Below are 13,003 nucleotides of genomic sequence, written 5' to 3' on the forward strand. Positions count from 1 at the left end.
AATCCTGGCTACGTTGTGGATCATAATAAATTGTGGCAAGTTCTTGATGGTATGGGGATCCCAAGCCACTTTGTCTCTCTCCTGAGGAATTTGTATAATGATCAAGAAGCAACAGTAAGAAATGAACACGGAACAACAGACTGGTTCAAGATTGGGAAAGGCATGTAGCAGAGCTGTATACTCTCACCCAACCTATTCAACTTGTATGCAGAACACATCATGCAATGTGCGGGGGCTTGACAAATGAAAGGCTGGGGTTGAAATTGCTGGATGAAACATTAACAACCTTAGATATGCAGATGACACCACTTTGATGGCCGAAAGCGAGGAGGAGCCTTCTAACCAAGGTGAAAGAAGAAAGTGCAAAATCTGGGTTGCAGCTAAACATAAAAAAACGAAGATTCTGGCAACAGGACTGATTGATAACTGGCAAATAGAGGGAGAAAACATGGAAGCCATGACAGACTTTGTATTTCTAGGAGCAAAGATTACTGCAGACGGAGATCGCAGTCAGGAAATCAGAAGACATTTCCTTCTTGAGAGGAGAGCAATGACCAACCTCGATAAAATAGTGAAGAGTAGAGACATCACACTGGCAACGAAGGTCCGCATAGTCAAAGCAATGGTATTCCCCATAGCAACCTATAGATGCGAGGGCTGGACCATAAGGAAGACTGAGCAAAGGAAGAGAGACACTTTTGAACTGTGGTGTTGGAGGAAAATTCTGAGAGTGCCTTGGACCGCAAGGAGATTCAACCAGTCCATACTCCAGGAAAGAAAGTCCAACTGCTCACTGGAGGAAGGATATTAGAGGCAAAGATGAATTACTTTGGCCACATCATGAGAAGACAGGAAAGCTTAGAGAAGACAGTGATGCTGGGGGGAAAGGAAGAGGGGGTGACCAAGGGCAAGATGGATGGATGGTATCCTTGAACTGACTGGCCTGACTTTGAAGGAGATGGGGGTGGCCACGGCCCACAGGGAACTCTGTCATGGGCTGGTCTATGAGGTCACGAAGAGTTGGAAGCGACTGAACAAATAAACATCAACAACAAGGTTACATGCCAGTTTACAACTCAGAACTGATAATGGTCTTGATTTGACAGGTGCTGAAGTGGTGTGAGGTTTGAGAATAGACGCAGTGGAATACAGAGCAGTCCTCAAGTTCCTTGACTTGAAAGGCTGAACACCAAAGGAGGTGTTCGATGAGATGAAAGAGGTTTATAGTGATGATTCCCCATCATATGGTGTAGTCAAGAACTAGCATTGTCAATTCAAATGTGGTCAGACTTCGGTTTGTGGTTTTGTTTTGTTTTGTTTTGGGTTTTTTTTGTCGTGTCAGGAGCAACCGCTCCTGTTGTGAGAGAATTGGCCGTCTGCAAGGACATTGGCCAGGGGACGCTCGGATGATTTTTGATGTTTTATCATCCTTGTGGGAGGCTTCTCTCATGTCCCTGCATGAGGAGCTGGAGCTGATAGAGGGAGCTCATCCGCCTCTCCCCGGATTCGAACCTGCGACCTGTCGGTCTTCAGTCCTGCCGGCACAGTGCTTTAACCCACTGCGCCACCGGGGACTCCTGTCAGACTTCGGTGAAACAACTCCAATTCCAGGGCGACTCCACTCTGCTATGGATGAACACACCATCCAGCAAGTGGAGATCGTTATTTTGGAAAATCGCTGCATAGCCATTTGCCACCTAGCTTGAAATGTTGAGATTAGTGTGAGGTACATGGAAATAACCATCCAAGACCATCTTCCCATGCATAAGGTATCCACTCACTGGGTCCTCTGGCTGCTCACACCTTTTCAGAAACAGGAACAAGTCAAATGCTCTCAGGCTCTATTAACAATGATGTGCAATGGAAACCAGGAGGACTTTTTCAAACAGACTGATCACACAGGAGGAAAGCTGGGTCCATCCCTATGATCCTAAGACTAAAGTCCAGCTGATGCAATGGAAGCATCATGACTCACTGCCTTCAAAGAAGGCACATGCCCAACTCTCAGCAGGCAAGGTCATGCTCACAGTATTTTAGGACCAGCATGGAGTATTATTGGTGGATTTCCTAGCAAAGGGAACCATGATCACTGTGGCATACTAGGCTTCACCTCTGTGGAAATAGTGGGAGGCCATCAAAACCAAATGGTCTTCTACAAGACAGTGCACCAATTCACAATTCACCTGTTGCCCAAATAGAAGCATGGTCATGTGGCTTTGAAATTCTAGCACATCCCCCTTATTCACCCAACCTCGCACCATCAGATTACCACCTCTTCTCAACAATGAAGTTGTTTTGGAAAGGCAAGCATTTTTCAGATAATAAGACTTTGATTTCCAAAGTCAAGATGTGGCTTTTGGAGCGTGTCGACTTCTACAAGCGAGGTGTTTACAGTTGCTTAAAACGATGGGAGAAGTGTGTGTCCCTAGGTGGCACCGATGGAGAGCAGGACTAAGAACTGTGCCAAGTTTCATTGCTCTCAGTCCACACGAGGGTCAGGGAAACATTTTAATGAACTCCCTTCGTAGGAAACATCTCCACAACTCTTTCCCCCTCTACTGTTGTGTGCCTTCAAGTAATTTCTGACTTATTCCAACACTAAAGTGAACCTATCACGGGGTTTTCTTGGCAAGATTTATTCAGTGGGGATCCTTTGTCTCCCTCCAGAACTCAGAGAGTGTGACTTGTGCTAGAGAAACAAAAATGCTTTATATGAATAGTAATGGCTTTTGACCATTAAGCAAAGGCAACTTTGACGTTTGAGCTTGGTTCAGAGAATGGCATTTCAAATATGTCACCAACTCTCCCACCTCTGTTGACTTCTTCTACTCCTCATTTTCTCCAGCAGGTTGGTTTCATACGACAACTTGCTCCCAGATTATAATCTTCATTTTAACATTTTAAATCTCTGTTTTAGGGTTTCAGAGCCTGCATTCTGTTATTCTTCATCCTCCCGCCCTTCTCTTCCCTTCCAGTGCAAGAGCGCCCTCAGGAAGAGCCTACTGTTCAGCCCAGGCTAGGAGAGTTGTCTGTCTCTAAGGCCACCAGTGATTCGGTCAGTCTGTCCTGGAGCGTACCAGCTGGGACTTTTGACTCTTTCCTGATCCAGTACAAAGATGTGGAGGGCAAACCCCAGGTCTTGCCTCTCAGCGGCAGCTCCCGTGAGGTCACTATCCCCGGCCTGGCTCCTTCTCGCAGATATAAGTTCAATCTTTATGGCATTAGCGGGCACAAACGCTTGGGTCCCATCTCTGCAGATACCATCACAGGTCAGGAGTTCTCTTTGCACCTGGAGTTTCTCCCTTTTTCCATGCTAACATCTTTTCTTCCTTAGGAGAACAGCCGCAGCTGCATTGAGGACCATAACTCCAGAATATATTTTTCTCTTACACAAACTGTTCAGACTTCAACTGAACAAACTCTTTCCTTTCTTTTAAACCTCCAAACTCAAATATTAATTAATAATTGCAATTTAATTTTCTATTCTACAGTAGGAGATGACTGAAATATCAGTCCTACTGTTTTTTCCCAGTTGGGATGTGAAGCTAGTTATTTTATAGAACTTCAAAATTATGCAGAAAAAAGCAAAATGTGCAATAAGCAGTATTTAACACATACATCTGTGTGTCCAGCATGGCATATTTTAAGGACTTATTATTGCTGAGGATTTTTCTCTCAGTGAGGCACTCCATATAGCCATATCATAAGTGGTGCCATGGTGGCGCAATGGGTTAAACCAGGTATGGGCAAACCTAGGCCCGGGGGCTGAATGTGGCCCCTTAGGCTCTTTTCTCAGGCACTCCTCTCTCTCTCACCATCCTATCCTTTCTTCCTTCTCTCTTTCCTTCCTCCTTTCTTCCCTTCCACCCTTCCGTCCTTCCTTCTATCCTCCCTCCCTCCCTCTCTTCCTATTTCTCCTTCCTTCCTTTTCTTTTGTCTTTCCTTCCTTCGCTCTTTGCTCCTTCCATCCTTCCTTCTCTCCCTCCCTCTTTCTCCCTCCTTCCATTCCCTCCCATCCTTTCGTCATTCCTTGCTTCTCTCTTCCCTTCCTCCATCCCTTCCATCCTTCTCTTCTTTTCTTCCTTTCTCCTTCCTTTTCTTCCTTCCATCCTTCCCTTCCTTCCCTTTCATCATTCCTTCCTTCCCTTTTGTCTTTCTCTCTTTCCTTCCTCCTTACCTCCCTCCCTTCCTTACCTCCCTCTTTCTCCTTCCATCCTTCCCTTTTACCTTTTCATCCTTCCTTCCCTCTTTCCTCCCACCTTCTCTCTCACACTCTTTCTCCTTCCATCCTTCCCTTCCACCATTTCATCTTTCCTTCCTTATCTTTTCCTTTCTCTTTCCCTTCCTTCCATTCTTCACTTCCACCCATTTATCCTCCCTTCCCTTTTGTCTTTTCTTCCTTCCCTCTTTCTTCCCTCCTTCCCTCTCTCTCCTTCCATCCTTCCATTCCTCCTTCCTCACTTATTTCTTTCCTTCCTTCCATCAATCCATCCATCCATCCATCCATCCATCCATCCATCCATCCATCCTCTTTAGAGGCAGCCAGTCCTCTTAGCAGTAAATGCTAGTATGCGACCTCCAAATTAGAAAGTTTGCCCATGCTTGGGTTAAATCCTTGTGCTGCTGAACTGCTGACCTGAAGGTTGGCAGTTCAAATCTGTGGGACGGGGTGAGCTCCTGCTGTTAGCCCTAGCGCCTGCCAACCTAGCGGTTTGAAAACATGCAAATGTGCGTAGATCAATAGGTACCGCTTCGGCGGAAAAAGGCAAAAAGATGCTTCAAGCAATCATGCCGGCCACATGACTAGCAGGTCTCTACAGACACAGGCTGAGAAATGGAGAAAGAGCACCTCCGCCAGAGCTGGAGATGAGCACTGCTTTCAGAGCCGGAAGTGAAAGGAGAAGCCTTTGCCTTTGTCTGTGTATTTGTGTGTCATTGTAACAAGGCATTTAATGTCGGCCTGTGTCTGTTTATATACTGTAATCCGCTCTGAGCCCTTGGGGAGAAGGGCGAAATATAAATGTATTATTATTATTATTATTATTATTATTATTATTATTATTTGAAACACAACAAGATGAGTCCACAGCAGACAAGATCACTCTGCTGGCTGTTGCATTGGATCACACGTCGGACACTTCCCAAGTGTCTAGGACTGTGTGATGTATTGGCGAATAATGCGTGCAGATCCCAGTTAGGTGGCCTTCTGCAGCTGGCAGATGGTAATTTTGTCACCGCCGATTGTGTTAAGTTCAGACCAAGGTCTTTAGGCACTGCACCCCGTGTGCCGATCATCACTGGGACCACCTTGACTGGCTTGTGCCAGAGTCTTTGCAGTTCGATCTTTAAATCCTCATATCGTGTCAGCTTTTCCAGTTGTTTCTCTTCAATCCTGCTGTCACCTGGGATTGCAACATCGACAATCCATACTTTGTTTTATTATTATTATTTTAAATAATTATTTTTAATAATTATTAATATTTATAATTTATTATTATTAATTATTATATCAGATTGGTGGCCCTTGGTACATAATACTGCATTTATTTATTTATTATTTATTATTATTTATTTATTTATTTATTTATATTCTGCTCTATCTCCCCAAAGGGACTCAGGGCATAGTCCAGCAAACAATATAGACCATAGGAGATGTCAGTTATTGCCAATATGTTTATTAGGCACACTAAAACATAAGAGCATATAGCTGCATCTTTAATTCTTATGTTATGCCAACACTACCACTGAGAAGATCAAGACAGTGTAGAGCGTTCTTCACCATTCAGGATCTCACAACAACTCTGTGAAGTACGTTAGTTAGATCCACGGTACCCAGTGAGCACTTTTGTTATGTGCCTTCAAGTCATATTGGATATGTGGCAACCTTAAGGCAAGCATGGGGTTAAGTTGACTGAATTTTTTCAGAGGGGTTTGGCTTTTCCTTTGAGAATAAAACCATTTTGAAAACAGTTGAGTCAAAACCCCTCTACCTTGTATAATTCAAACACTGATGTCATGACATTCAATACTAAATCTCCATCACAAATCTCTCCATCATTTTTTCAGTTGAGCATCCCATTTTTGTTCCAGGCCCGAGCACCAAACCACAGAACATAGCTCAGCTCAAGCTTGGCGAACTGTCAGCCCAGGACATCACGGCAGAATCTCTTCTCCTTTCCTGGACCATGAAGAGTGGGAACTTTGACTCCTTTATCATCCAGTACAGAGATGCAGATGGCAAGCCCCACGCTTTGCCTGTGGATGGGAGTTTGCGCTCAATGAAGCTTCACGACTTAGTCCCCTCTCATAGATACAGATTCAACCTCTATGGTGTCTCTGGACGCAAGCGTTTTGGACCTGTTTTCACGGAGGCCACTACAGGTCAGTTGTGACCATCTCGTAACCCAATTTTTACTCCTTGATGCTCTTCTTTCTAGGACGGAAAATGATCTCTGTGCTCCAGTTTTGGATTCTGTTGTTATTTTTTTAGTTTTAGTTTCAGACTATCTGTGGAAAAACAAACAAGCGCCATGGACCCAACCCTAATGGTGTGCAGCTTTTCTTCAGCATGGGTTATGGAAGTGGATCCCTTTAAACTCATTATTGTGTTTCCCAAGTTCCTGTTTGTGTCTTCCTTTGTTCCTATATCATCCATATTACTTTTACAAGTTCTGATGCTAGATCACCTCCTTTCTTACACAACTACCATAATTACATTGCTAAGTAACATCTCCAACCTCCCAATTTTCATTTACCGGACAGCAGCTGTTGCCAGTGACAAGAGTCTGTTTCTCTGTAAATCCGTTGGAAGAGACTATAAGGATGATCCGAACCACCCCTCTGATACTCTGCCTCAGACAGCAAAATGTCTTGGATCTCCCCTTTTGCTTCTTTGAATTATTGTATATGCTCATATATAAGTCTCAAAATTAACCTGAGTCAACTTATTCATTAGTCAATAGTAGTTACTACTGACCGCCTTGACTCTGGCCTCTTCCACACAGCTGAATAAAATCCCACATTATCTGCTTTGAACTGGAATATATGGCAGTGTGGACTCAGATAACCCAGTTCAGATATTGTGGTTTAATCTGCCTTGATATGAATCACTGGACAGGAACATTGTGACAATTGCAGGATTGCCATCTGTGGTGGTGCTGTCACTTTCCTCTCTCCATGGAATGACCCTCTTTTCCAGGATAGTATCTATTACTTTGGTCCCCAAACATGCCGTCAACTTATGCATGAGGTTGACTACTACACAAGTATTTACAGTAGCCAAATGGTAATATTTCAGCACCAGTTTCCTGCTCTTCTAAGCCTCATGTCTTTCTAAATCTTTGGGGAAATTTACCTTCTGCCTCTATCTTTCCTAACTGCAGCTGCTTCTGAAAAGGCACCCCCTCCACGGCCCACTCTGGGGGAGCTCTCAGCTTCTGACATCAACAGCACATCTGTCCGTCTCTCCTGGAACGTCCTGCTTGGGAATTTTGACTCCTTCATTGTCCAGTACCGGGATGCGGAGGGGAAACCCCATGCATTGCCTGTGGACAGAAACTCCCACGAGGTGGTCATCTACAACCTGGTGCCTTCTCGGAGATACAAGTTCAACCTCTATGGCATCTCTGGACGCAAGCGCCTTGGCCCCGTCTCTGCTGAAGTAGTCACAGGTACGACCCCTGTTACTTACTTACTTAGGCAATCCCTCGTTGTCCAAGTAAGATTGTCCTCCAAGTTCAGTGTCCTGGCGATGGGTCCATAGGTGACTGTGGAGCCCTATTCTTGACCTGCATCTTCTCCCGCAGTGAGGGCATCGGTTTCCAGGTGGAAGGTGGTCCCGGTTGGGGTTGGCTTGATGCACCTTCCTCTTGGCACATTTCTCTCCTTTGCCCTCCATTCATGCCTCTTCAAATTCTACAGCACTGCTGGTCACAGCTGACCTCTAACTGGAGCACTCAAGGGCCAGGGCTTCCCAGTTCTCAGTGTCTATGCCAGAGTTTTTAAGTTTGGCTTTGAGCCCATCTTTAAATCTTTTTTCCTGTCCTCTAATATTCCTTTTTCCAGAGTTCAGGGTAGAGCAACTGCTTTGGTAGACTGCTTTGGGCATCCGGACAACGTGGCCGGTCCAGCGGGGTTGTGGGGGAGGAGCACCGCTTCGATGCTGGGGATCTTTGCTTCTTTCAGCACGCTGACATTTGTCTGCCTGTTTTCCCAAGAGATTTGCAGGATTTTTCAGAGAAATTGCTGATGGAATTGTTCCAGGAGTTGTATGTGACATCTGTAGACAGTCCATGTTTCGCAGGCATACAGCAGGGTTGGGAGGACAATGGTTTCATAAATAAGCACCTTGGTATCCCTACCGATGTCCCCTACGTACGACCCCTGTATCTATGGGAGGATACATGAAACCGTGGATCAATAGATCTTTTTATTGATTAGTCCACTGACCATATCGACAATAAACAACAAAAGACAAAAATACACAAATAGAGGCTAGTCGTCGTTACCCTAAAACCCCTATAATAATTAACTAAAATAAACTAAAACACAGTAAAACTTGATTAAATAATAAACGAGGGTAAATTACAAGATGAAAAGAGAATGTAAAAGAATCTCTCAGAGAATGGATAAATTCATCGCCATCATTGTTGTAAGCTGTCCCGAGTCCCTTCGGGGAGAGGGGATGTAATACAAATAAAGCCTATTACTGTATTCTCAAAGGTTTTCATGGCTGGAATCACTGGGTTGCTGTGAGTTTTCTGGGCTGTATAGGCATGTTCCAAAAGCATTCTCTCCTGACATTTTGCCCACATCTATGGCAGGCATCCTCAGAGGTTGTGAGGTCTGTTGGAAACTAGGCAAGTGGGGTTTATATATCTGTGGAATAATGTGCAGAGTGGGAGAAAGAACTCTTGTCTGCTTGAGCCAAGTGTGAATGTTGCAGTTGACCATCTTGATTGGCATTAAATGGCTTTGCAGTCTACAAACTATCTACAGACCCACCAAAAAAATCCAACAAATGCTACGTTCAGCAAAGGACAAGAGGGATCCTCTCACTTCTACAGGTGTCTGCCATATACAATGCAGCTGTGGACAAGTCTACAGAGGGACCACCAAACGCAGCAGCATTGCTCAGACACAAATCAAGGAACATGAAAGGCACTGCAGACTACTTCAACCAGAGAAGTCAGCCATAGCAGAGCACCTGATGAACCAGCCTGGACACAGCATATTATTTGAGAACACAGAAATGCTGGACCACTCTCACAACCACCATGTCGGACTACACAGAGAAGCCATCGAAATCCACATGAAGCACGTGGACAGTTTCAACAGAAAGGAGGAAACCATGAAAATGAACAAAATCTGGCTTCCAGTATTTAAAAAGTCTAAAATTATAACAGTAAAACAACACACAAACACAGGGGAACTCCAGAGAGGAAAGAATCGGGGACAGTTAATTAACTCTCAACAAATGATTCCCCCAGGCACTAACACGCCACACCAAAAAACTGTCAGGCTATCAAATGCTAATCAATGTGCCCGACTGAAACATTCACACCTCCCTCCAACAGACAAGAGTTCTTTCTCCCACCCTGGACATTCCACAGATATCTAAACCCAAATTTCCTAGTTTCCAACAGAACTCACAACCTCTGAGGATGCCTACCATAGATGCAGGCTAAATGTCATGAGAGAATGCTTCTAGAACATGGCCATATAGCCCGAAAAACCTACAACAATCCAACAGTTTATTTATTCACGGATTTTCACCTTCATGGAGATCCAATGCCGCTAACTCGAGCAAATGTTATTTTCATGGCTCAATTGATTTATTATTGCAACTTCTAAATATTTGAGTTGGGAGGAATGCTCATGGATTGGTTAAGTCAACTTCCTCCTTTCCTTTCAGTCCAGCTTTCTAAGAATAAATCCATTTCACCTTCATCTGGGAACAGCTCCGCTGGCTAAGATTTCTCTTTTATTCTCCAGTTTCTGCATTTAAATGACAAATGCTGAGCAACTTCGCTTTCGTGGGGGTTAAGGACTCAGGACTCTGTGAAAGTGGGAGTCTTTGCAGGTGGCTTACTTCTGATTTGTTTGCTTTTAGAACGAATGGCAGAACCAGAGATCCGCCCAACGCTGGGTGATCTCTTCATCTCCGAGGTCACCCAGGACTCTGTCCGACTCTCATGGACCATCTCAGCCGGGAAGTTCAACTCTTTCCTCATCCAGTACAACGATGCCAATGGAAAGCCCCAGACTGTGCCCGTTGATGCCGAAGCCCGCACGGTTGTTATCTCCGACCTGATGAATTCCCACAGATACAAGTTCAACCTCTATGGCATCTTAGGCAGGAAGCGGATCGGACCGATCTCTACCGATGCAGTCACAGGTAAATGGTGCTTCGGTTTTTGTATCCAGCTTTGCAAACTTTCTATAGATTTCTCTTCTGCTTCATCTTGTATTATATCAATTATAAAGATCAAGGGTCTGGAGAACAAACCCTATGAGGAGCGGCTTAAGGAGCTGGGTATGTTTAGCTTGAAGAAGAGAAGGCTGAGAGGAGATATTATAGCCATGTATAAATATGTGAGAGGAAGCCACAGGGAGGAGGGAGCAAGCTTGTTTTCTGCTTCCCTGGAGACTAGGACGCGGAACAATGGCTTCAAACTACAAGAGAGGAGATTCCATCTGAACATGAGGAAGGACTTCCTAACTGTGAGGGCCGTTCAGCAGTGGAACTCTCTGTCCCAGGGTGTGGTGGAGGCTCCTTCCTTGAAGGCTTTTAAACGGAGGCTTGGATGGCCATCTGTCGGGGTGCTTTGAATGCGATTTTTCTGCTCCTTGGCAGAAAGAGGTTGGACTGGATAGCCCACCAGGTCTCTTCCAACTCTAGGATTCTATGATTCTACTAGCCGTCCCCTGCCACGCGTTGCTGTGGCCCAGTCTGGTGATCTGGAAAATAAAGTAATAAGAAAGTGTTGATTTCTAATCTATGTAATGTCTTTCTGCTTGTGGGTAAACAGTATTTCTTACTGTTTCTTTGTCAGTGTTGATGTGGAGATTGTCTGGCTTGCCTACTCTGGAACATGCAACATAGAATTGTCCTTCTTTAGGGAGTCCCTTTCAGATCTATGATACTATATTTGTGTGTGTGTGAATCATATTTATATCTATCTATCTATATATATGGCTGGATGACTCTTTGTCAGGAGGGCTTTGATTACGTTTTCTTGCCCTGGTGAAGGGAGTTGGATTGTATGGGGGTTCTGTGTGGGAAGTTTGCCCCAATTCTGTCATTGGTGGGGTTCAGAATGCTCTGTGATTGTAGGTGAACTATAAATCCCAGCAACTACGACTCCCAAATGTCAAGATTATATTTTCCCCAAACTCCACCAGTGTTAACATTTGGGCATATGGAGTATTTGTGTAGAGTTTGGTCCAGATCCATCATTGTTTGAGTGCACAGTGATCTCTGGATGTAGACAAACTACAACTCCAAAACCAAAGGACACTACCTCACTACTTCTGAGGATGCTTGCCATAGATGCAGGTGAAACGTCCGGAGAAATGCCTCTAGAACATGGCCCTATAGCCCGAAAAAATCCACAAGAACCAAAGAACACTGCCCGCCAAACCCTTTCAGTATTTTCTGTTGGTCATGGGAGAACTGTGTGCCAAGTTTGGTTCAATTCCATCGTTGGTGGAGTTCAGAATTCTCTTTGGTTGTTGGTGAACTATAAATCCCAGCAACTACAACTCCCAAATGACAAAATCATTTTTTTTTTTTGAGTGAAGGGCATACATTGAGTTGTTAGGTGTCTTGTGTCCAAATTTGGTGTCAATTTATCCGGTGGTTTTCGAGTTCTGTTAATCCCACAAACGAACATTACATTTTTATTTATATAGATGACAAATGTCAAAAATCAAGGTTTGCCTTTTGGGGTTTTTTATTAGAAGGAAGGACATTTTCAAGCTGGGAATAATAAAATGTGTGTCTCCATGTTATGGAACCCTTAGAGTTGTCATTTTAAAAGGTCTTTATCCTTTTCTGCCAAGGAGTGCTGATGCGTTACCAAAATGCAACTCCCAGGATTCCATAACATTGAGCCCTGGCAGTGAAAGTGGCGTCAAACTGCATTAATTCTACAGTGTACTGTAGATGCACTTGGAGTAGCTGAGGTCCCCTAATGGGTTTCACAGATTAGTGAGGACAAAGTTGCCTTGCCAAACTCCCAGACTGGTATTGGAGGGGGATGATGAGGGACTGTCACACAGTTCTTTCAGCAATGTTTTGTGGAAGTAGAGGGGATCAGACATCCTCCCCGCCATCCCAGCCAGCAGAAAAAGATTTGCCTGGGACCTGTGGCACTTTAAACAAGACAAATCATGCCTCTTGATGAAGAAGGTCATGTTTCCAGGGTCAAACTAGTCTGGTGCCAAATGCGTCACTTGAAACTGTGTCAGAGTGTAAAATAAATAAATAAGGCATTGAAGAGAGGCTGATTTAAATCAGGACTGCAGCGTGCGAGGAAAAACTTAAGACTTTCCTTCCCAGGATTGTTGCCAGTTCAGTGGAATCTCAGACCCTGAAGTTTATGGGCCAAAAAAACTGAGTTCTAGGAATGGCCATTAAACTTAGCAAAGAACCCGATCCCGTTTGATCTTGAAAGCTAAGCAGGGTCAGCCCTGGTTAGCACTTGGAAGGGAGGCCACCAATTAATACCAGGTGATGGAGGCAAGATTGCAGAGGAAGTAACAGGCAAAAGCACCTCTGAGTGTGGAAAATATGACAATCCCCCACAGCAGTGGTTCTCAACCTGGGGGTCAGGACCCCTGCGGGGGTCGCCAGGGAGTGTCAGAGGGGTCGCCAAACACCATCAAGAAACACAGTATTTTCTGTTGGTCATGGAGGATCTATGTGGGAAGTGTGGTCCAATTTGATCCTTGGTGGGGTTCAGAATGCTCTTTGATTGTAGGTGAACTATAAATCCCAGCA

At 44.5% G+C, this 13,003-nt stretch overlaps 1 protein-coding gene across 1 annotated transcript in view; it reads left to right on the plus strand.

Moving 5' to 3' along the window:
• TNXB (tenascin XB) overlaps positions 1 to 13,003 on the plus strand; it is a 153,756-nt gene that overhangs the window by 115,695 nt on the left and 25,058 nt on the right. The window contains exons 29-32 of the mRNA XM_067465071.1: positions 2,976 to 3,269; positions 6,091 to 6,381; positions 7,383 to 7,670; positions 10,112 to 10,396. Of these exons, the coding sequence (XP_067321172.1) occupies positions 2,976 to 3,269; positions 6,091 to 6,381; positions 7,383 to 7,670; positions 10,112 to 10,396 (1,158 nt within the window). The remainder of the gene's footprint in view (positions 1 to 2,975; positions 3,270 to 6,090; positions 6,382 to 7,382; positions 7,671 to 10,111; positions 10,397 to 13,003) is intronic.

This window comes from Anolis sagrei, chromosome 2, assembly GCF_037176765.1.
Source record: "Anolis sagrei isolate rAnoSag1 chromosome 2, rAnoSag1.mat, whole genome shotgun sequence".
NCBI lineage: Eukaryota > Metazoa > Chordata > Lepidosauria > Squamata > Dactyloidae > Anolis > Anolis sagrei.